Source organism: Urocitellus parryii, chromosome 13, assembly GCF_045843805.1.
Source record: "Urocitellus parryii isolate mUroPar1 chromosome 13, mUroPar1.hap1, whole genome shotgun sequence".
Taxonomy (NCBI): Eukaryota; Metazoa; Chordata; class Mammalia; order Rodentia; family Sciuridae; genus Urocitellus; species Urocitellus parryii.
The window spans coordinates 16167912-16190121 of NC_135543.1; the positions used below are offsets into that span (position 1 = coordinate 16167912).

General features: G+C 44.2%; 1 protein-coding gene across 1 annotated transcript; it reads left to right on the forward strand.

The window, feature by feature from the left end:
• Positions 1 to 1805: 1805 nt before the first annotated feature.
• Cplx4 (complexin 4) lies at positions 1806 to 21357 on the forward strand. Its single transcript, XM_026393209.2, has 3 exons — positions 1806 to 1972; positions 6949 to 7036; positions 21108 to 21357. Exons 1-3 carry the CDS (start codon positions 1806 to 1808, stop codon positions 21333 to 21335), a joined length of 483 nt encoding a protein of 160 aa, XP_026248994.1. The 3' UTR covers positions 21336 to 21357.
• Positions 21358 to 22210: the final 853 nt, after the last annotated feature.

Sequence of the window (22210 nt, forward strand, 5' to 3'; positions counted from 1 at the left end):
TACTGCCATTAAAAGCGAATTGCTGTTGGGCACTGTGGTGCATGCCTATAATCCCAGCAGCTCTGGAGGCTGAGGCAGGCAAAGCCAACCTCAGCAAAGGCAAGGAGCTAAGTAACTCAGAACAGTGAGATCCTGTCTCTAAATAAAATACAAAATAGGGCTGAGGATGTGGCACAGTGGTTGAGTGCCCTGAGTTCAATCCCCAGTACCCCCCACCCGCCCACGCCAAAAAAAAAAAAAAAAAGTGAATTGCTTAAAAATAAGTCATTAGATCTTATCACATTATTCATTAATTCCCTACCAAGATTCATATCAACCACTTTATTACATGCAGGGCATGATTCTCAGGGATGGGTACATAAAAGTGAACAAAACTTTCTGCATCTCATGGAGCTTTCATTCTAATGGAATGGGTGGAGAGCAAGCAATGAAATCAATGAAAACGAGAAGTCTTTATTTCACCATAGATTATTCTTGCTCATTTTTCATATTGAGGCATTTTAGCAGCATTTCAAAACAGATTAGTAAAAGATGAGTCAAAGAGAAAGCAGATCTTAAAAATACAAAGCAAACATTTTAGCCAAAAATCCAAATTAAATGATACCATACAACCTGAGGGTGGTCATCTCTTCAGAAGGGCTGTGGCTTCTGAGAAATAATGAGTAGAGCTTACAAACAGGTGATAGTTCTTCCCTCCCTCCACTGTCCCTCCTGGAATGCTTTAACTAGAAACGTGACTGAAGTCTTAGCCATCCTTAATTCTTACCTTGACCTGAAGAAAACCACAGCCAGAGAGAATCTGGGACATGTTAAGGTTGTACCGAGGTACATCGGTGAGCTTGGCTAGAGCTCCCAGGAGGTGGACTCTACACTAGGGGGGAAAGTGACCCTGAGCATATTGGTGACTCAGCTCACATATGTTCTTCCCTCCAGATTAGAGCCTTGGAGGTATCAAACATGACCTTTCCAGGTGGGAGTAGCTCCCATGCAGAAGACTAAGCAATTGTCCAGTGTAGACTAAGGACCACGGTTGGTCCTTTAGATCATTTGCCTCGGTAGTGTATTTATATGTGGGACACAGTCACCACTGAAACAATGCAAAACTCAAGGAAACCAAAAAGCAAACCTTTGCATAGAGTTCAGTGAGATAAAATATGGACCAAAACAATTATTTTTCTTAATGAAGTATTCAGGATTTGAGCCTCAATGGACTCAGGTTTCAATGGCAATGTTGTGTTTAAGGACTAGAATTTGGAAATCCCACAACAGCTATATAATCAGCTCTGATTAATGCAAATCAAGACAGGACTCTCAATGGAACCCTGCGACATTTATAATTTAAAGTTCCAGGGCCGGGATATAGCTGAGTGGTAGAACACTTGCCTAGCATAAACAAGAACCTAGGTTCAATCTCAGGACTGCAAAAATAATAATGGTAATAATAATAATGTAAAATTTTAAAACGGGGAGAGAGAGGCTGAGAAGTGCAGGTTTCTTCCTCATGAAATGAGCTGAGTGTATCAATCAGAAGGGAGTCGGTCGCATCTGACCCTAACTGTGGCTTTAGTAATCGGAGCCATCTGCCTGTACACTAAGGCGGTCCCCACTCTAATCCAGCTTATGTCTGGCAAACCACTCTTCCCCGCCTGATGCCCTTGAGCAGAGGAGGCTGTGCAAAATCCTGTGCTCCTAAACGTGTCGCTGTCGCTGAGGATATCTAGAGGTTTGGGTTTGGGTTCATTTCGTTGGTTTTGTTTTTTTGAGCCTTGTCTGAGGTTTAGCTTTCTTTTTCTAGGACAGAGACAATGGCTTTCATGGTGAAAAGTATGATAAGTAGCCAGGTAAAGAATTTAGGATTTGGTGGTGGGTCTGAAGAACAGAAAGAAGAAGGAGGCGCATCGGACCCAGCAGCAGCTCACGGGATGACCAGAGAGGAGTATGAGGAATATCAGAAGCAAGTGATTGAGGAGAAGTGAGTACCCAGCTCCATTTTCCCTACAAAGCCAGCAGATACATCCTGGTCCCCTCATGCATTGCTCCATGCTTTTTAGGATGCTTCTCCTTTGACCATTGACCTCTAACCTGGGGAATGTTTGATCCACAAAATGGACCATTCCTTAGTCCTTAGCATCAGCAACTACTGTGTGCAGCCACTACTGTGCAGTGAAAAATATGAAATGAACAATATGCCATTCCTAATGCATCTTAAAATTGTATGGTCCAGGCATGTTTTATTGGCCTTAGTTTAATTCTTCAAATATACATTGATGAGTCTATCTTTGTGATCTTTCTGAAATTCATCCTCCTACCAAGTACAAAGTTTTCAAATAGTGAGAATTCAGACTTTATCCCTTAAAGAACATCCAGAGCAGCTTTCTTGATCTTGCATTAAAAGGCTCAGAAAGCAGAACATGATGATTACATCATAAGATGTGACTTATCAAAGACTATGAATATATTTGTGGATTATATTATTATATTATTAGGAAGATTCTGAATGTACAGAAAAATAGAATAGTATGATGAATACTCACATATATCAATAATATAAGGCAATAGTTAATATTTTGCCATGTTTGCTTATAGATTAAATAAATATTCTAAAGTAAATTACAGATATCATGATAACTTTGTCACCAAGTATTTTAGCTCTATACCTCTAACAATGAGAGCATTCTCCTGGCTATATAAATGCAATGAGAGTAAAATATAAAATATCAGTAACATTTTAGTTGGGTATTATGGATTAGGAATGTCACCTATAGTTTAAGGATGAAAACATCCTTAAATAAGTATAATCTATGTGTGATTTGTTTAAAAATGGAATAAATTTAAGAGTCTTTTAATAATCAGCTAAAAATCAAAGTATCACTGTGGAAGTTAAATGTTCATCATTTGTTACAGAAGAAAAGCATTTCTTTTTTTGCTACCGTGGCTATATTGCTAGCAATCTTTAAGGTCCTCTTCTAGGGATAAAGTCTGAATTCTCACAATTTGAAAACTTTTTACTTGGTAGGAGGAGGATGACCAATTACATAATAGTTGCCTAAGTCCTATTGCTAAGATGATTATAGGTGAAAAGGTTAACGACCTGGAGAAAACTAAGAAAGTACAAAGCCTACAGCTAATGGAAACCTCATCTATTGTTTATTCTGAAAGCTTATAAAGGCTCCCTAGAATGCATCATTGCTCTGCAATAAATTAAAATCAGTTAAAAAAAAAAGAAAAAGAAAAAGTAGTTGCATCAGCAAAACTGGTGTTGGTGGCACAAGTTGGGCAAAAGAAGCAACGTTCTTTGAGTAGTGGCCAGCTTTGCGTATAAAATGTGTAAAAGAAAATCAAGTATAATGAAGAAATTGAATAATAAAATCACTCAGTTCAAATGGGCTAATGAAAATGGCCAGTAATTTAGACTGTCTATCTGATTACACAAAGTATCATTTAATATGCCCCAGCAATACATCTGGCCACAGAGATGGCATCCATTTGATTAACGAATGCCCTAGTTTTCCTTAACTTGACATATGAATAGATCAAAGCTCAAAGTTGCCAAATGGTATGGGCAGCAGTCAGTAGACCTGCTTATTTGTCAACGGCTTAGATTTTTGTGTGTGCATGAGAAGATTAAACATTTATGTAGTCACCCAATTTAAGGAATGGTGGTAAGACAGCAGGGCAGCTGCTTCCCTGTGGCAAGAGGGAGGACCTCCCGCCCACCACTGGCCTGAGCTTAGTTTAAGAGCTTCGCCACCTAGAATATAATAGGAAGAAGTAGCCTTCCAAAATGCCTACTAGCCACAAGTTAAATGGGGAGAGAGCTTATAGACAGTGTGGTCTATCATAAGCCTAATGAAAGTTAGGAAATGAAGGCCTCCTAACCTGTCCTCATTGTTTTTAGAAAGGTGGGGTCGACTTCTATTAATTGTAAACAAAAAACTGCTTAATAATACAGCACCTTTGGTTTTCTTTTCCTGTGTGTCTTCCCCAACAACTGGTAACATTGGTCCCCAAAGCAGTCAATACTTAAAGAGAAGATTTAGAAAAGAAATCCTTGAAAAGGAAAACGAGAGTCTGTTTATCCCTCCACTTTTCTCAGCTAGGCAGGAGTGTTCCTCTACTTAGCAATGGTTCAATACTTGCTCCGGTACCATTTGCAACTTGACCCTGAACTTAGGTTTCTTTAGTTATCATTTGGAGCCTCCACTCCGGACGGGGGCACTGTGAGAAGGATACCAAAATGGAAGATGTGGGTTTTCTTCTGCAGAAATTTATACTCTGTTTGGGAGTATGAGCTCCATGAGACTATAAACAGAATGCAGCTTTTCTCAGTGACTCAGAGACTAGAATCCCAGTCTGTATGGTACTCAGATAGACATTAAACCTATATAGTTATTTGATTTTCGACAAAGATGCCAAAATAATAAAGAAGAAAGGAAAGTCATTTCAATAAATGGTGCTGAAACAACTAAAAAACATTTTGCTTGGACCCTTACTTCACACTGTACACAAATTAGTCTGATTTGCATTATCACCTAAACATAGAAGCTGAAATTATAAAGCTTTTAGAGAAAACAAATGTGAATATTTTTGAGACTTGGAAGTAGGCGAAGGTTTCTTTCTCATGACCCAGAAAGCAATAACCACAAAATTCTTAAATGATACATTAGGCCCTCTTAAAATTAAGTATTTGCACATGAGAAGACATTAAGAAAACAAATAGGGCTGGGCATGGTGGCACATACTTGTAATCACTGTGGCTGGGAAGGCTGAGGCAGGAGGATCACAAGTTCAAAGTCAGCCTCAGCAATTTAGTGAGGCTCTAAGCAACTTAGTGATACCCTGTCTCAAAATAAAACATAAAAAGGGCTGGGGATGTGGCTCTGTGGTTAAGCACCCTTGAGTTCAATCCCTGGTACCCAGAAAAAAGAAAAGAAAAGGAAAAAAATAGCCAAATCACAGACTAAGAGAAAATATTTACAAAACATATGCCTAACAAAGAACTAGGATCTAGGATGTATGAAGAACTCATAACAACTTAATAATAAAAGGAAAAAATGCCTAAAAGAACAGTTCTTTACAAATATATATACACATCACCAATTAGTAATGGGGAATAAGCTCCTTAATATCATTAGTCATCATGGAAATTCAAAAAATTAAAATCACAGGAGATCACCAGTACATATACACCATAATGACTAAAATTAAAAAGACCCGAAATATAAAATATTGGCCAAAATGTGAAACCACCAGAACTTTTATTCTGCTTAAAGAGATATAAAACAGTATTACCACTTTGGAAAAAGGTTTATTTCTTATAAGATTAAACATCCTCAACTAAATTTTACCCATCAACCCAACAATTCCATGTGTAGGAGAAATGAAAATACATGTCTACAAAAATACTTGTTCAAACATGTTCATAGCAGCTTCATTCACCAAAATGGGAAATAAGTCTAGTATATACAACAGGAGAAATGAATAAACCATGGTATTTGTACACAGAATACTACTCAGCAATAAAAGGGGACACGCTACTAATAAATAGACATGGATGAATCTGGAAGCTCTTTATGCTGAGGGATGGAAACACTACACAGAAGGACATGAAGTATGTGGTTCTGCTTTATATGAAGTTCTAGAAGAGAAAAAAATGAGATTTTTTATCATTTAAAGGAGTAACGTTTTAGATCTTGGTAAGGGCCTGAGGATGCACAGGTGTAGTAGCATCATTCCATGGTATGCTTAAGATTTGTGCATGGAATCGTATGCAAATTTCACTTCAAAATAAAGAAAAGGAAATTGTAAATAAATATGTAATTTTAGTTACTGATGTCCTTCACCAAGCCCAGGAACAGAAATCCCTCCAGGCCTCACTTGACCTCAACCAGGAACCAGAGGCTGCTGAAAAGCCAGGGCCACTCTTTCCATCTCTTGCTTTTGCTTCTACCACCACATTGCCATTTTTTTTTTCTCAGCAGTCATCTCCCTTTCCAGTGCTCCCTCTAGCACCCACACCACAAGGAAAATGGCAGCTAATGGCCTTTAAGTTCACCTGTTACAGTTCTAGCCACTCTTCAAGTCTCTTTCTCAGTCCCAAACCCAAATTCTCAAAGAGATTTCATTTACCCAAGTTGCTCCAACCCAATGCAGCCAGAGAGCAGCGTCAGATGTATAAATTTGGCCACCAAAAATGCACTTCTGTGAGCCACCAGGAAGGCAGGGTTCTTGCAAGTTTTGCACATGTCCCCAAAGGTCTCTGCTTTTTGACTGGCTCATCATAAGCAAGGGAGTCCATTTCTAACCATAAGAAAGGGTCCAATTAGGTCATCTGTAGGGCAGTATACCAGTCTGACATTACGGAAATCTAACCTATTTTATTTGGGGATATCTCTTTCTAACAGTTGGGGCCTAGAGTGGATATTGGTGATGGGAAATAGTTTTATATTACATCTCCAAAGGCCATGGGCCTCCAAAGGATGTCCTCATCCTAGATAGGACACCCCTGTTTTAGCTTACCTTAGAATCACTCAGGGGGCTTATTAGAAATGTAGCTTCTCCAGACTTCAGAGAGTCTCACACACACACAGGACTAGGATCAGACCCAAATAGCTACCTTCTTGACAGGCCAGTCTGAGGCTCCTGGGTCTGGGCCATGAAGGCCCTGAGCAACACACATTAAAAATTGTCACCTGCCCCTCTCTTGGTTTATATCACAAAGAGATTCCCAGACCCAAGCTGTCTTGGGGACTTAGGGGGCTGTACTAAGTGATGACAGTAGAGTAAGAGGAGTAGACATTAGGGGGTGCAGGGGGGAAACCCCACGTTTCCTGGAGTCTGCCAGCAGTGGGGACTCCGGGGTCTCAGGGTCCAGCTCCTCTGAGCAATGGCTAAAATGTCCTGGGATCTTGTGTCCTTATGATCCTTTACCTATTCTTTAACTTTTAGGATGGAAAGAGATGCGGCGTTTACACAAAAAAAGGCAGAGAGGGCGTGCCTGAGAGTCCACCTCAGGGAAAAGTACAGGCTCCCAAAGGTAAGACACTCAGCACAGGGACACCTCAACATCTCTTAATTAGGAATCTCTGATTATCAGCAAAGGTGTGAATATCAGCATGAATTCATGAAAAAAAAAAAATATATATAAATATCTTAATTTACAAGTTTGATATAGTAAAAGCAGCATTAAACTACGAGTTCATCAAAACAGGACTCCAGTTATTTAACCTCTATAAAATTTCATTTCCACTAAAGAAAAATGAAATCGGTACCTGTGGATGACATTTTTATGTGAATGTATCTGAAGAATACAGAAATTGTAAACAGAAATACACATGGGGATAGCAGCCATAGCTGACATTGTTGATCTCTTTCTGGGTGCCAGGCACTAAGTAATTTATTTAGGTCCCATTAGCATCTCCATCTTACTGTAACAGGCACAAAGCAAGGAAGTGTCGCCTGCCATATGTCAGCCAGCAGGGAAAGGCAGAGTCCAGGGCCCAGGGTCTTATTTCCATAACATTCTGCCTCTACTTTAGAGAGACAATCAATTGCTTATTGGTGGAGATGACACAGTAGTGACAATTGTCACCTAGCACCATCTTCTCCATCTCAGTGCTGGCTGGAAGGACGACTGTCCGGAAGCTCTGGTGGAGTGTGCAGGTGGAATACTGGTGGGAAGAGGTTGCACTGACATGGATGGGATATGGCTCAGATAGATCTCCTCCTGGGAGATAGGTTGGTCCCTAAGACCCTAAGGAACACAGCTTGTGCTCTTGGTGGGACAAGGGAAACTCACTTCCGATTTAAACTCATTTCCACATGCAACCAATAATTTGGGAAGAAGGCTTGCTTTTCCCTCCCTTCCTCCATACAGCTTTGCTACTTTTCCCACTGTGCGTGAATTTTGGAAGAAGGAAGTACTGCTTAACAGTGCTCTTTCCATTCTCATTGCCCAATGTATTTCCTGAAATCCCTGTGATATCACTGGCTGGCAATGTGACCTGCCCTAAGAAGAAGCCTGAGTCAGATTCATGCTGCTGAACCAAGGACCCTACCTTCCACTTGGCTCCTTCTGTTTAAAGCACACATCTTGTTTAGGATAAAGCAGGAATCAATGAAAATCTCTCTCTCTCTCTCTCTCTCTCTCTCTCTCTCTCTCTCTCTCTCTCACACACACACACACACACACACACACACACACACACACACACTCACTAGATCAGCCAGGCATGCATCTTTCACTAAGATTGGGCTTTTTGAGACTTTGTTTTTGACAACTGTGACAAATGTCCTGTGACCCTTCTGTGCAGATCTAAGGAAAATGAGTTTCAACTCTGGCTCTGCCACTGGGACATGGTGAAACTTCAGACAGCTTTTTAAAAAAGCCATCAAATGACATAATCATCCAGCAAATGCCATAATTTTATTCAGTTTTCTCATCTGTAGAGTGAGGGCAATAATACCTAACCTCATAGGTAAAGCTTTCTTTGAGATAATATAAAGGGCTCTTATTAATTAATTTATTTATTTATTGTCAGGGATCGGACTCAGAGGTTCCTAACCTCCTTTTTTTACTTTTTAAATTTTTAATTTTATTCTTTTTTTTTTTTTTTTTTTTTTGGTACAAGGGATTGAACCCCAGGGTGCTTAACCACTGAACCACATCCTCAGCCCTTTTTTATATTTTACTTAGAGATAGGACCCTGCTAAGTTCCTGATGCTGGCTTTGAGCTCGAAATCCTCCTGCCTCAGGCTCCTGAGCTGCTAGGATTACAGGTGTGTGCACCACACCTGGCTCTTATTTTGAGACAGGGCCTTGCTATGTTGCTGAAGCTGTCTTTGAACTTGTGATCCTTCTCCACAGTCTTCCAAGTATCTGTAATTACAAGTGTATGCCACTGCATCCAACAAGGGCTCTTTTTTCTTAAGGTTTTTATTAGTGAATTATAGTTGTACATAGTGTTGGGGTCCACTTCAACCTAATCATAGGTGCATGGAATATAATTTGCTCCATTTCACTCCCCAGCACTTTCTCTTTCACTCCCCTCCCCACTCTCCTGTTCCCCTTTTCTACTCTTCCTTCTCCGTTTTGTATTCTTTTTAAACTGGTGCTTTATAGATATGCATGAGGGTGGGATTCACTGTGGTATATTCATATATGTGCATAGCATAATTTGGTCAATTTCATTATTTACTTCCTCCCTTTTCCCATCTCTCCTCTCTTCCCTTCTACCCTCTTCATCTCCCTTCTATTTTCATGGGACATGCCCCCCCATCCATTTTTCCCCCTTTATTTTGCACTAGCTTTCACATATGAGAGAAAACATTAACCTCTGAATTTCTGAGTCTGGTTCATTTCACTAAGCATGATGTTCTTCAGTACCATCATCCAGCAAATGCCATAATTCTATTCTTCTTTATGACCGAATAAAACTCCATTGGCATATATATATTCACACACCACATTTTCTTTATCCATTCATCTGTTATGGGCACCTGGGCTGATTCCATAACTTGGTTATTGTGGATTATGCTGCTATCAACACTGTTGTTCCTGTAGCCCTATATAGTATGCTGATTTTAGGTCTTTTGGATAAATACCAAGGAGATGACAGCTCTACTATTGCTGTTATGATCTCTGTGCAAAAAAAGTTCTCTTTCCTTGATGGTAACAGTCAGGGGTCTTGAGGAGCTGAGGTAAGCACACTTTTGTGTATAGTTGATGCAATCATTTGAGACCCCCAAACCTCAAGAATCCAAGTCTTTGGGCACTATGACACACACCTGTAATCCCAGATGCTCAGGAGGCTGAGGCAAGAGGGTCACAAGTTCCAGGCCATGGAATCTTTGCTTTTAGAACCCTGGCACTGAGACAGGAAGATTGAACCCAGTGGATAATGGTAGCAGTTGCACACTATATAAACAAGAGGACATATGTCTCATCTGTACCCTGCTGGGTGATAGGACCTTAGGAAGCATCATTTCCACCCAATGGATTTCATTTATTTACTTTCATTTAACTGACTGTGTCTTTTCTTGCCACAGTTATTTGCCAGAGAGGTAATTCATAAAGTAAAATCCTGTTCATAGTATGAGTTGCTTCTCTCTCTTCTCCAGATTTAGTAAATGCCTGTTCTACTTGGAGTCTCAAGAGAAGAACCTAATAATGGAGACTTTTTTCAATATGAGACCATGGTTTGGCCCTAAATTGTCATTCCTTTTCATATATCTGACTCAGCCTGGTTTCCATATGAGAAGTACAGCACACGTGTTGGGAACCATGAAGCCTCATTTCAACCATGAAAGAAAATCTGCCTCCTGCATTTGAAATGTATTAAAAGTAAAATTGCTATTAAAAATTCCATATCTTATCTATCTCATAGCAAATTGCACAATTCTTGCCAGAATAAATTTTATTACCATTATCAGTATGTTTTAGGGAAACGGCTCCCAAGGTGTCCTGCTCTTAAATTTTGAGTTGTCCCCAACATTTTGGGGCAGTTTTGCAGTCTATTTGGTGTAAAATAGCCTAAGATACTTGTCTTTGGCCGGGGACCACCAGGGGCCACCTGTACCCCCTGCTTCAGGGAAATGTCGCCGAGTCTCCCCCTAGCAGCCAGGGAAGCAGCCTTTTCCTTCTGCTCCTTGTCTGATGCCCTTCCCAGAGACCCACAATGTGGCTGCCTAAATTCCAATCAGAATTGTCCTCACTGGCATCTACATACACCTCATTCTTCGCTGCCAAGTTTCCTTTCAGTTGGGGGCTCCCTTAGGCATCCTGATATTATGTTGTATTCTATAAACTCCATTCTATACACAATGTTTCATGAATTCACCTATGGTGTGAAACGTTCAGAAAATTCTAATATTACAGTGGCCTGCTTTTCATAAAGTACGTGGGAATTCTAATCCAACCTAGTTATCTGTAAAAACAATACTTCATAGAAACTAAACAATTAAAAAAAAAACAGATCATATTCCGCTCACTCATCACCGTATCTGGCTAGCTTCCTCCACGCACCACCCTGCGCATGCAGTTCTGCCCCATCCTTGAGATCCTTCTCTGCCTCTCCCGCTGTCGCCTGTCACGTGCTCCCTTCCCACACGCTCGCATCCCCACCCACTGAGGAGGCTCTGGGCGCTAGGGGCCTTCTGTAGCCCATCTCGGGAGGAAGAGGCTGTGGGGTCAGCGTTTCTCTGGCCGGGGTCAGCGTTTCTCTGGCCGAGATCAGCGCCAGGGCCGCGGCTCCCTGTCTGCGCAGAACAGTGCGGGGGTCAGCTGCATCCTGGCGTGAGCGTGGAGGACGCTACCCAGGTCGCCTGCGTGGGGACCAGTTCCTGGCGCCCGGCGCCCCCTGGTGGTCCCCGGCACTGCGGACACCCAAGTCAGCAGGAGGACGCGCTGGCCTCTCGGGCAGAACCCGGACTGCGGGGGTCACAACAGGACCAGGGAGGAGCAGAATCGAATCTCTGGAGGCGAGTTTTCTTCTTTTCAATTTCTATTTTTTCATAATTAAGGACTGTACCCTGACTTTTGGATCCTCCCATGGTATACCGGGAGAGTGCCCTAGAAAAAAACAGGGTGTAACTAACTGTCTCCCCAGAAACTAGGATGGTGAGGTTTTGAAATGAATTGGATTGGAATATTTAGCTTTGAGTGGAGAAAACTGGGGAAGTGAAGACTCTGAGGACACAGTCACCTCCCAGGCCTGGAAGGCCATGCTAGGTATTGCACTGCAAAGGCCCCTTCCAGGGGGACCTTTGGGATGTCCCCAGAAAATGGTAGTGAGAATCAGAATCGGAGATCTGTAGATGGTCCATACAGGAGCCACAGGGCCTGGACTGCGAGGAGTCTGTCTGCTCACTGTGGCGGTGAGGGAGCAAGTTCAGGCTCTTCCAAACCTAAAGAATTAGAGGGAGGATGGGAAGAAGGTCTGCTGCAGCCCAGGGAGGGTGATGTGGGTCTGGACCAGGAAGAAACTATTAGGTTGAAAACAGGACAACAGAATCCTGAGCCATTACATGGATCCACTCTGGGGTCATTTCAGGGACATGCCATCCATTACTTCTCCCTGGCTCTCTAAATCCTTTTCCTAGAACAGATTTGGGTTCCTGGATATCCACAGTATTTGACTCCTTGACACCAATGTCTGATTATCTCTCTTTTTTATTAGATCTGTTTCTTACATTCAGGAAAGCACATGCCACAGGAGCATACTCAATGCATAAAAATATCATGTAAATTCAGACCCTTGCTGAAGGTCACAAGACTTACTGGGACAACAGGGACTCAAGCCTCCTTAATCCTTGTCCAGCATTTTTTTTTTTTGTCCCTATTCCCACAGCCCCTCTGCAGTGTCTCACACCTGGTGGCAGACCTTAGAACTGAACACAGTCTAATAAAGAAAATGGTGTAATGGTCACCAGGATTCCAGCAGGCACCTAATAACTTTCCCCTCCATGAGAGGTTTGCAGAATCCATAGCCCTGTGGCATGTTACAAAATCCATACTGGGTAAGCAGTGATAGCAGTACTAGTAACAGTTCACAGTGAACTGGATAAATTCAACAGGTCGTCAGCTAATGAGGGATGACCCTGGGCACCTCATTTACAATTCCCCAGGGTCACCTCCACAGTGGTTACATAACAACAGGAGTCAGTTCTGGACCCTTCCCTTTACCAAGGCCCAACGGGGAGCAGATTTGAGAATCTGTCTTCCCAGGAGCTGTCAGGTCTAATGAGGATAACTATGTCACATTTTGGAATTAGAACAGTATTTTCTAAAGAAATTATTTGGCTGGTGTTTCCTATGTAAGAGAGTTTCACTCTACTGCTAACTGGGGAAAGCAAACTTGAACTCTTCAAAAAGGAGCAATGGGGGCCTAGACAGTGAAAGGTCTGTAGTCCCGGGCTTTTTGTTAATTGTTGATGACTGTACCATGTCTGTTGATGGCCTCTGTTAATTGCAGTAATCAGATAAGTAACTAAATAGGCACTGTAATCAAGCTGCAGTAATCTGCAGTATGTATGTATATTTACACATCTGTATCATCTATTATGATGTTCATATACACACACCCAGCCCATATCAGTTTCCTCTAGTTTTTAATGTTAGGCCATTGGAGGACTTAAGAGGACAAAGGTAACCCAAGATTCCCCATTAGTTAGTTTGAGATCCCAGCCCACCTCCAGCTTCTTCTCTACTGGCCTCTGCTTTATAAAGGAGGGCACACCTCTCCCAGCTGAAGCAAACAAGCAGCACTTTCTCAGTGAACTTGCCTTTCTCAGTATCTTTCCTTGAAGCCCGTTCCCCCTCTGCAGGAGCTTTCTTCCTTCTGTCTAAACATAGTTGATGTTCTCTCATTTTCTCTTAGTCTCTTTGCTTTGTCTAGCATCCATGGTCCCTTCCTCCTTGAAGCCCTCTGTTCTGGGCTTATTCTTCTGCTTCTCATACTCCCTCAACTCTTCCTTCTTTGCCTTCTTTGTGGGTTACCCAGTATACCCCCAAGTTTTAGAATGTCCCAGGGTGCTCCCTTGGTGAGCTCCCTCAGGTCTGCACATTCTCCCTGATCAGCTGCATCTGGCTTCTGTCATCTGCTGCACCTGCATGTTGATGGCTCTCAAATTTGTATCTCCAGCCCACATCTTCTCCCTGTCATTGCTGCATCTAGCCTTACCTGGACACTTCATCTAAAACACAGTGGTTCATCATCTCCCTCCAATGGCACCTACTGTAGGTTCCACCTCCATTGATGGCTTCTCAGTCACCCAGCCTCAAGCTGGTAACTGGAAGTCACCTCAGCTCTTCCCACTCTGCTCCAGCCTCATACCCAGGAAATCACCAAGTCACCCTCAGTGACCCCCTAGACAGCTCTTGGTTCACCCCCAAGTTGCGAGCCTTGTCATTTCTCACCTCTGTGACAGCAGCAACTCTGTGTAGAATTTCTACTTTGAGCCTCAGAACTGCAGAACTGCTGGGTGAATGTCCCAAAATGCAGATCTGATCTTGTTCCCTCCCTGGTTTTTGCTTGTTTGTTAGTGTATTATTTGCAGGGTGGGGAAGGCTTGCTGTGACTTTTTAAACCCACACTCTGACCTGCACACCATGATGCAGCTCTGATCTCCCCAGCCTCACCTCATGCCCCTCCCTGCCTGACCCTCTACTCTGCTCCTCAGGTCCTTTTCTTTTTATAATATTTTGATTTAGTGCCACTTCTTCCAGAACCTTCCATGGCCTCCCTTCCCCCACCTAACACTGGACTGGGTCACCCTTCCCTGAATCCCCATAACACCTTTGGGCATGCCTCCTTTATCTTATGACCCTGAATAGTCACCCACTATGTGCTCCTTGACACACTTGTCCTCAGTGCCTATCATGGGACCTGGTGTATAGAAGCTTAGGTGCCCACGTGCACGCACGCACACACACACACACACACACACACACACACACAGAGTTTGCTGAATGAATAAATGTTATTTGGGGAAAGGAAAGGAAAACAGAAAACATAACCAAAGAACGACATATCAAAAACAGCAGAAAGAATTAATATGCCTTAAGAGTTAAAGAACAAGTCTGGATTAGACATTACAATTTTGCATAAAACACTAAGTTTATATCATAATTAAAATGTCATATTTCTTCAAAAGCAGGAAGTCGTATGTTTTAAACAAAGCCATAAGATTTTCTCTAAAAGCAAATGGGCCCTGTCCCCAGCCAATTCAAAATGTATATGTAAGTCAAGCCAAATTAATAAGAGAAAACATTTCCACAATGAACCCTAATCCTATTAACAGAATTGTCAATCTAGGTCAGTCCCTGAAGAACAATGTTGTGCCCCTGCGGAGCCATATGATTTGTTACACCTGGTGTTTGTCTGCTGTATCAAGAGCATCCGTTCATTACCAAGATGAATGCACAAGGAACTCTCTCAGTTAGAGCTGTCTTTAAAAGTGTCACATTGAAATCTCCATTAGAATTGAATTTAAAATTTGCCTCTTAAAAAATTAGTAAAGATGACTCTTGGACCATCTTTGCCTGACTCCTTTGGATTAGGCACTCTTGGCCCTGCCCAGCATGTTCTGAGACTCTGAGCCCTCCTGCTTCCCACAGCTGTTTCTGATGGCAGGGAGGCCATCAGAGGTCCCCCTTCTCTTCCTTCCCCTCCTCACCCTGCCCCAGATCTGTTTGCTCCTCCTACTCAGGCCCTTGAAAGAGCAGAGGGACATGAGGACAGATAAAGGCGTCGTGTGACACTAGTAATGCACGTTTTGATGCATGTTCCCTGGCCACCCTGTAAGGTAGGTAGAGATCACTTCCCCTTCACAAATGAGAACGCCAGCTCAGAGAGGGAAAGCATTTTCTCAAGATTATACAGCCTCTAAGGGGCAGAGCAGGATTCAACCCAAGTCAGCCTGCCCCCACAGGCCACATTTTCCTGCAAGGACATCCTGGCAGCCATGCTGGGTTAACAAGGGAAATGATATTTCTAGCAAGGGGAATGACATTTTTATAAGTATCTCATCTGTAAATGAGAGGCCTGTAAATGAGAGTTGCTGTAAAAAGTGACCTCTAGGAACTTCTTGAGTCCTGATAGTGAAAGAAGCTCTTGCAAGGAGTACAGAGCTGGTATCTAGAAATTGTCGTTCTATGTAGGGCCTTGTACATGCACCTTGAAATCAACATGAAAAAATGACACCCACTATTTGAAAAGACAAACCCACATCTGTCCTACTCTGGTGTGCCCAGGGCTCTCTAAAAAAGCTAGAAGAAAGAACAGCAGTGGGGAGGGAGGGGTAGCAGAAGGAGCAGCCAGCAAGCTCCAGCCCTGGGCCAAGCACACAGTGCAGTCACCTGGGCAGCACCAGACACGGAGAAGTGACTTGTGATGACAAGTGACTGCTGAAGGCACTGAGCTCACAAATCCAGAAGCATGGAACATCAGCTCCACTCCCACTCGGCTGCTTGCTGTGCCGTGCACCAAAAATAAATGAGCAAACGGAAATCAAAATCTAACCACAAATACCAACCACACTGGTATTTGCTTATACACCGGTTGACTAGACTATCAAGCAGTGAACATGCAAATTTTTGAAGATTTAACTATCTAAGATAATTTATCACCACATCTCATATCTGATAAAAGATGAAGGTCAGTTTAGCAAGACCTAGGGAATAATAATTCTGAAAACCAGGGTCAAGCTTACCCTAAGGTTAAAGGTCAGGGATCAGCCATGGGGAAGGACAGTAGAATACAGGCTATTTAAAACATGGAGTATTCAGCCCTGGCAATCAAAATAATAAGTCTGGTTAGGCTCAATGGCACATGCCTGTAATCCCAGCAACTCAGGAGGTTGAGACAGGAGGATCCCAAGTTCAAAGCCAAGCTTCAGCAATATAGTGAGGCTCTAAGCAACTCAGTGAGACCCTATCTCTAAATAAAATATTTAAAAAGAGCTGGGGATGTGGCTCAGTGGCTAAGCACCCCTGGGTTCCATCCCTGGTACAAACAAACAAAAGATGATATCTGGCTAAAATGAGAGAATAAGGCCAGGGATAATGGTACACACCTATAATCCCAGTGACTCAGGAGGCTGAGGCAGAAGGATCAAAAATTTGAGGCCAGTCTGGGCAACTTAGTAAGACCCTGTCTCAAAAAATTTATAAAAAGGACTTGGGATGTAACTCAGTGGTAGAGCATGTCTGAGTTCAATCCCAGTACCAGGAGAGAGAGAAAGAGAGAGATTGAGATGGATTCTGGCAGTTGGCATAAAAATAATTAGCTCTGAACTGTATTAAACAGTATCCCAAGTTGGTAGGATTTGTAGAAGTGAGAAGACTTCCAAAGAGACCCTCTAGAACCTCTAAGAAAATAATTTGGGCTATCATCCGTGGTGCCCTGACCATGTGGCTGTCACTCATAGGCCTGCTTACTCCCTCCCTGGAGCTGCTTCCCGTGATGCTGATTGACATTGGCTGTAGCTGCACTTGTGTTTGAAGTGTGGACTGTGTTGAAATATTCCTGGTCTCCCCCACCTAAGATTTGTCAATGGGCAGCAGAAAGTCTAGACAAGGCATTCATTGTGTGAGTGGTAGACAGGGTCCTGCCAGCAGGGCGGTTCATTAGGAAAGGCGGAAGCGAGGCTGCACAGTGCCCACTCGACAAACCCTGTTTGTGCTCCTTAATTGCTTGCTCTGTCCCAGCTCTCTGGAAAAGGCCCACACTCTCTTACTCTCTGGTTCACTCTCCGGGCCTCCTCTATCCCAGACATCTTTTCTGCAGGGACCTGGACATGGAGCTGCTCCCTTCCCTCTGAAATATTAATAAGCACAGCTACAGTTTGAACAGGGTTGGAGGCTTGTGGGCCGTTTCACAGCATGCCTTATTCAATCTGCTCAACAATGTGCCAAGTGGCCCTCCCACTAGACATCAGGCATGTAAGGTGGCTTGCCCAAGGTCACACAGTGAGTGAGTGATTTGTACTGGAACCCAGGTTTTCTGACGTCAAATCTCACCATCTTTCCCCTGTTGTAGGCTACCTTCAGGGAAAGAGTCTGGGGAGGATGCCACTTTTACAAATGAGACATGCTTGGTCAGTCCTAGATCCCTGGCCAGCTCCGTTAGTTAGAACCCAGTGCTAATGAGGCCAGAGGCCTGGGTTTGGTGCCAGGAGCCTTCATTTGGTTCTCTAGCCACTCACTGACCCAATCTGGTTGTCTCACCCTTAGCCAAAGGTGTACATGGCAAAGGTTATGACCTAAGCAGGACCAGGTGAATTAGAATCACCACCTAGAACAACCATGCTGCAGATGGAGGGCCAGGAGCATGGTGCTTCTAGAACAACAGAGACCGTAGAACTCTGAAGGCACCCAGCACTGCCTTCAGACCTGGACATCTGGGGGTGCACTTTATAGGCTCCCTCTCTCCCCCATTGGCCATACTCCTTCACACAAAAGTGGGGAATCTTAAAACCAAAGTGGCATGCCTATTCTGGCTGCTCAGAACCCCATGTGCACCCCGGACCTCCTTGGGGGCCCATGCTCCTGTGTGCACTGAGAGGCTGGCCAGAGTGAGGCAGAGGCTGTGGACCAGTGTCCTAAGGACCTTCTCAGTAAAGAATGGAGCTGGGGACCTCGCAAAGTGAGGAAAGGTCATCTGCCAGAAGGGACTTCTGTCGGTACTCATGCTCTGCCACCCTTGGATATCAGGGTGGGCCTAACCAGAGGAAAACAGAGCTTGGGCCAGGTACTACCTGCCTCCTGGAGTTGGAGACGGAGTGCTGGAAGGGGAATGGATTTCTGGCTTACTAGGAGAATTAAGCTTGGGATCCAAGGTGGGAGTCAGTGGTAGGCTGGAGCTCAGATGCAGAGAGCAAGGCCTTCATGTGGGTCTAACCTCCCCATGCAGGACAACGCAGAGCAAAATCCACCTATCTCTGAGGTTTATCATTTTTATGAATAGCCACCACTAGTTGAGGGTTCAATGAGATTCTAAATAACACAATTATCATCTAATTGATCCTTCACAACTCAACTGCATATAATACAGTCCCCAATTTATAGATAAGGAAATGAAGCTCAGAGAGGTTGGGTAAGGTGCCCAGGCCATGTGGCCTGGGAAGTAGTGGAGTTATCATTGTCACTCAGGCAATCGGTCAAGCCGATGTCCTTAACTCTAGAGAGCACCACCTTAATGGGAGGTGACTTTGCGTGGTATTGAGACTGTTATAGCCCCCCCCAACAATAGGCTGACTAATTCATTCCATATATATGTACTGCCAGTGTCTCCAGGCCAAAAACTCTGCTGGGCTCTGAGACAGATAGATGCATTTGCTGCAGCCCATCCTCAAGGACTGTAGAGCAGCAGATGTAACCCTAGAACAGCACCAGAACCACAGGAGGGCTTGCTGGGTCAGGCTCCACCCACCTGGTCTCTGAATCAGCAAGTCTGGGTAGGGCTTAAGAACGGGCATTTCTAGCAAGGTCTCAGGCAGTGCTGCTGCTGCTGCTGCTGGTCCAGACCCTACTCTGAGAACCATTTGGTAGAAGTTGGGGTGATCAAGAACCCTTCTCTGAGTTACGAAATAAAGCAGGATCCCAATGCTCAACCTTCCCTGGGCGAGAGGATAAAATAAACTTCAAAGTCCCCCGTGGAGGAAGAAACCATCCTGAGGCTTCTCTGGAGGCTGCAGGATCACTCTGGGAGTGGGAGCAGGAGAGCCCTATCCCCTGTGAGCAGAGCAGGCTGGGTCTTCATGGCACTGGGCGGGCTGGCGCACTTCCTTCCCCCTGGCCTCTAGCTGCCTGAACCTTCGGACCACAGCTATGAGTCAGCCAGGGTGGAGCCTGGTGACAAATGCATGGATCTTTGCTTCCAACCTGAGGAGTGGAGCCAGAATTCCTGAGAATTCTTTTCAAATCATTTACATTTGATTTGGGTGCAGGGCAGATGTCCTGCATCTGCATGAACTAATTCAGGGCTGGGTAAAATGTGCATTTTAAACTCCTCCTGCAGAAATGCCCAGAGGATGATCGATGAGGAAAGCAGCCACAAGAGTGGGTAAATAAGAAGTAAATAGAAATGCAAGATTGGCTGAGAGCCCCTGGGGATTAACTAATTAATCCCACAGCAGTTTGATGAGAAACTAATTAATCCTCTAAATGCTGGAGGGACTGAGGCCCCAGCCAAGTTCAAGAGGCTGAGGCAAGGTGTGGCTCTCCTCTGAGGTCTTTAGGGAGGGCCTGTGTGAGGACCATCTCTCCAAGGGTACTCTTTTCCTCTGTGTCAAGAATCTGTCTTCCAAGCTCATTTTGGAGTCAGGCATGGTTGTCACTCTGCTGGGGAACCAGATAAAAGAAGTTCTGGGGAAAGGCTGCTGGGCTCCACTTCTCCAAGAATCATCTGGAGAAGTTCAGAGCCATAGAGTGTCAGATAAGGAAAAGATCTCAGCTCACTTTACTGATGAGGAATGCCACTTGGACCTAGAGACAAAGAAATGATCTTTCTGATCATTTCTCCTCAGCACCCAGACAAGGGGTGTCCCCATCTCTTAGGAGTTGGCTTGAACTTTTCCCAGGAATTTAGCAGGTGCTTATTATGGCTTGGATATGCGATGTCCCCACAAAGCTCCTGACAGGGTGCATCTTCCCTGTGGCCTCTTCCCTTTCTCTCTCTGCTTCCTGGCTGCCATGAACAGAGCTGCTTTTCTCCACGATGCCCTTCTGCCATGATGTTCTGCCTCCCCTTGGGCCAATCTGGACTAAACCTCTGGAACCATGAGCCAAAATAAGCTTTTCCTCTTTTAAGTTGTTCTTTTGGGGTATTTTGGTCACAGTGACGAAAAGCTGACTAACACAGTGCTGAAATCGTTCTTAAATCACTGTGGTCTGATTAGGACCAAGATGATCATTTCATCTTTATGTGATCACATGAACTTTGGTAACAGATGCAAGGCTGGTCACAAGCTATGGGGGTGGACCCTAACATAAATCTTTTCTATCATTAGCTCTTCTGATACTTTTTAATTTTCTGTGCCCCTGAAACCCAGCTTTCCTCCTCTTACAACCTGACTTCCAAAAATTGTCTGAGAGCCACCATCTGGGAACATCGGCTGTGTGACCCTTTCTCAGAGGACATTTTACTTTAGATTATTCTCTCAGCAGAACTTGCAAAACTACCCAGTGGAGGAGTCAGAGCGAGTATCCAGGCTTTGGTGGGTATCAGCATTGAGGAGAGGGCTTCTTACCCCCCAGATTGCTGGGCCCCACTGCAGGAACTTCTGATCTAGCAGATCTGTGGTGGCCCGAGGACTGTGTTTCTCACAGGCTCCTAAATAATGCAAATGCTGCTTGTCCAGAGAGCACAGACTGAGAACCACCAGGCTAAAAGTTTCTGTTCAGGCCAAGGTACATGAGGGTGGGACCTCCCAACCTGGAGCCCTGGCCTGCTGCAGAATGACTCCCACTGGGACCATCCTGTGCTGTGAGACAGCCATGCAGACCGTTTCTCCCTGCAGACCTTCATGCTCTTACATTTTATTTATTTGTTATTTATCCAGGTGGTTAATTTTAGAATATTTCTTTCTGTGTTTATGTTTTCACCTAGAGTGAAATGGATGAGAATCAAATCCAGATGGCCGGAGAGGATGTGGATTTGCCTGAAGATCTCCGGAAGATGGTAAATGAGGATCAAGAAGAGGAAGAAGATAAGGATTCTGTTCTTGGGCAGTTGCAGAATCTCCAGAACGTGGACTTGGACACCATAAAAGAAAAGGCCCAGGCCACCTTCATGGAAATCAAGCAGTCGGCTGAACAGAAGTGTTCTATGATGTGAGGGGACAGAAGAATGAGAAAGAAGTGGGGAGGGGACATCGAGAGGTCACCAGCAGGAAGGGCACTCGCCTGTGGGCCTTTCCAGCAGCATGAATTTTAACATTGAACACAGATAAGAAACCCATGAAATAAATCTATCTACAAGCATATAGACAACGATTTGGCTGTGCTCATTGTGCCTGGCAGAGTACCTAGAGAGCCCTTGCAGAAGATGACATACTTCCCTGTGAGTTAAAAATGTGAGTGTGAAATTTTGGCTGTGAATGATGGGGCCAAACACCTCATCATTAAAGGTCTTTAGGACAACCAGGAAGCAACAAACACAAGCAAATGGCATTTCCTCTCTAACTCTCTTCCTTCGAGGGCAGTGCCTCAACCCTCCAACCATTAGCATGAGGTCAGGTCCTTCAGAGAAAGACGCCTAGGGTCAGGGTGCTCACTAGGAGCCACAGAGGCTCCAGGACACCAGTGAGACTTTACATCAAGTTTGGCACTTTAACCCTTCTCAGCCAAGCGGCGGAAGCAGGGTTGTGGTCAAAGATGAGAAATGGAGGCAGAGAATACGTTTTGCCAGCCGTTTGCACTGGAGATTATTATTTAAGGGCCACGTGAAGATGGGGCTTGAGGGGTGCAGAATTGGAGGCAGAAGGACAACAGAAAGCTGACTGCTACTGCTGGGCGAGAACAGCTCCTGTCTGCACTGGTGACAGGGAAGGAACCAAGCGGGCAGACAAATACAGTGTCAAGCAGTGAAGTCAGCTCTCGGTCTTGGCCTCTCTGGGACCCTTCCCTGCTTCTTTGTCATTCTCCTGTCCCCATCTTGCTCCTCCCCTTACTTCTCCTCCTCCTCCCTCTCCCACCCATCACCATCCTGCC

Excerpts from the sequence above, each read along its gene's own strand:
- Cplx4 (XM_026393209.2), top strand. The coding sequence starts at position 1,806 with ATGGCTTTCATGGTGAAAAGTATGATAAGTAGCCAGGTAAAGAATTTA. Across the intron at positions 1,973-6,948 it reads AAGCAAGTGATTGAGGAGAA|GATGGAAAGAGATGCGGCGT; the intron begins GTGAGTACCCAG and ends TTTAACTTTTAG. Across the intron at positions 7,037-21,107 it reads AAAAGTACAGGCTCCCAAAG|AGTGAAATGGATGAGAATCA; the intron begins GTAAGACACTCA and ends GTTTTCACCTAG.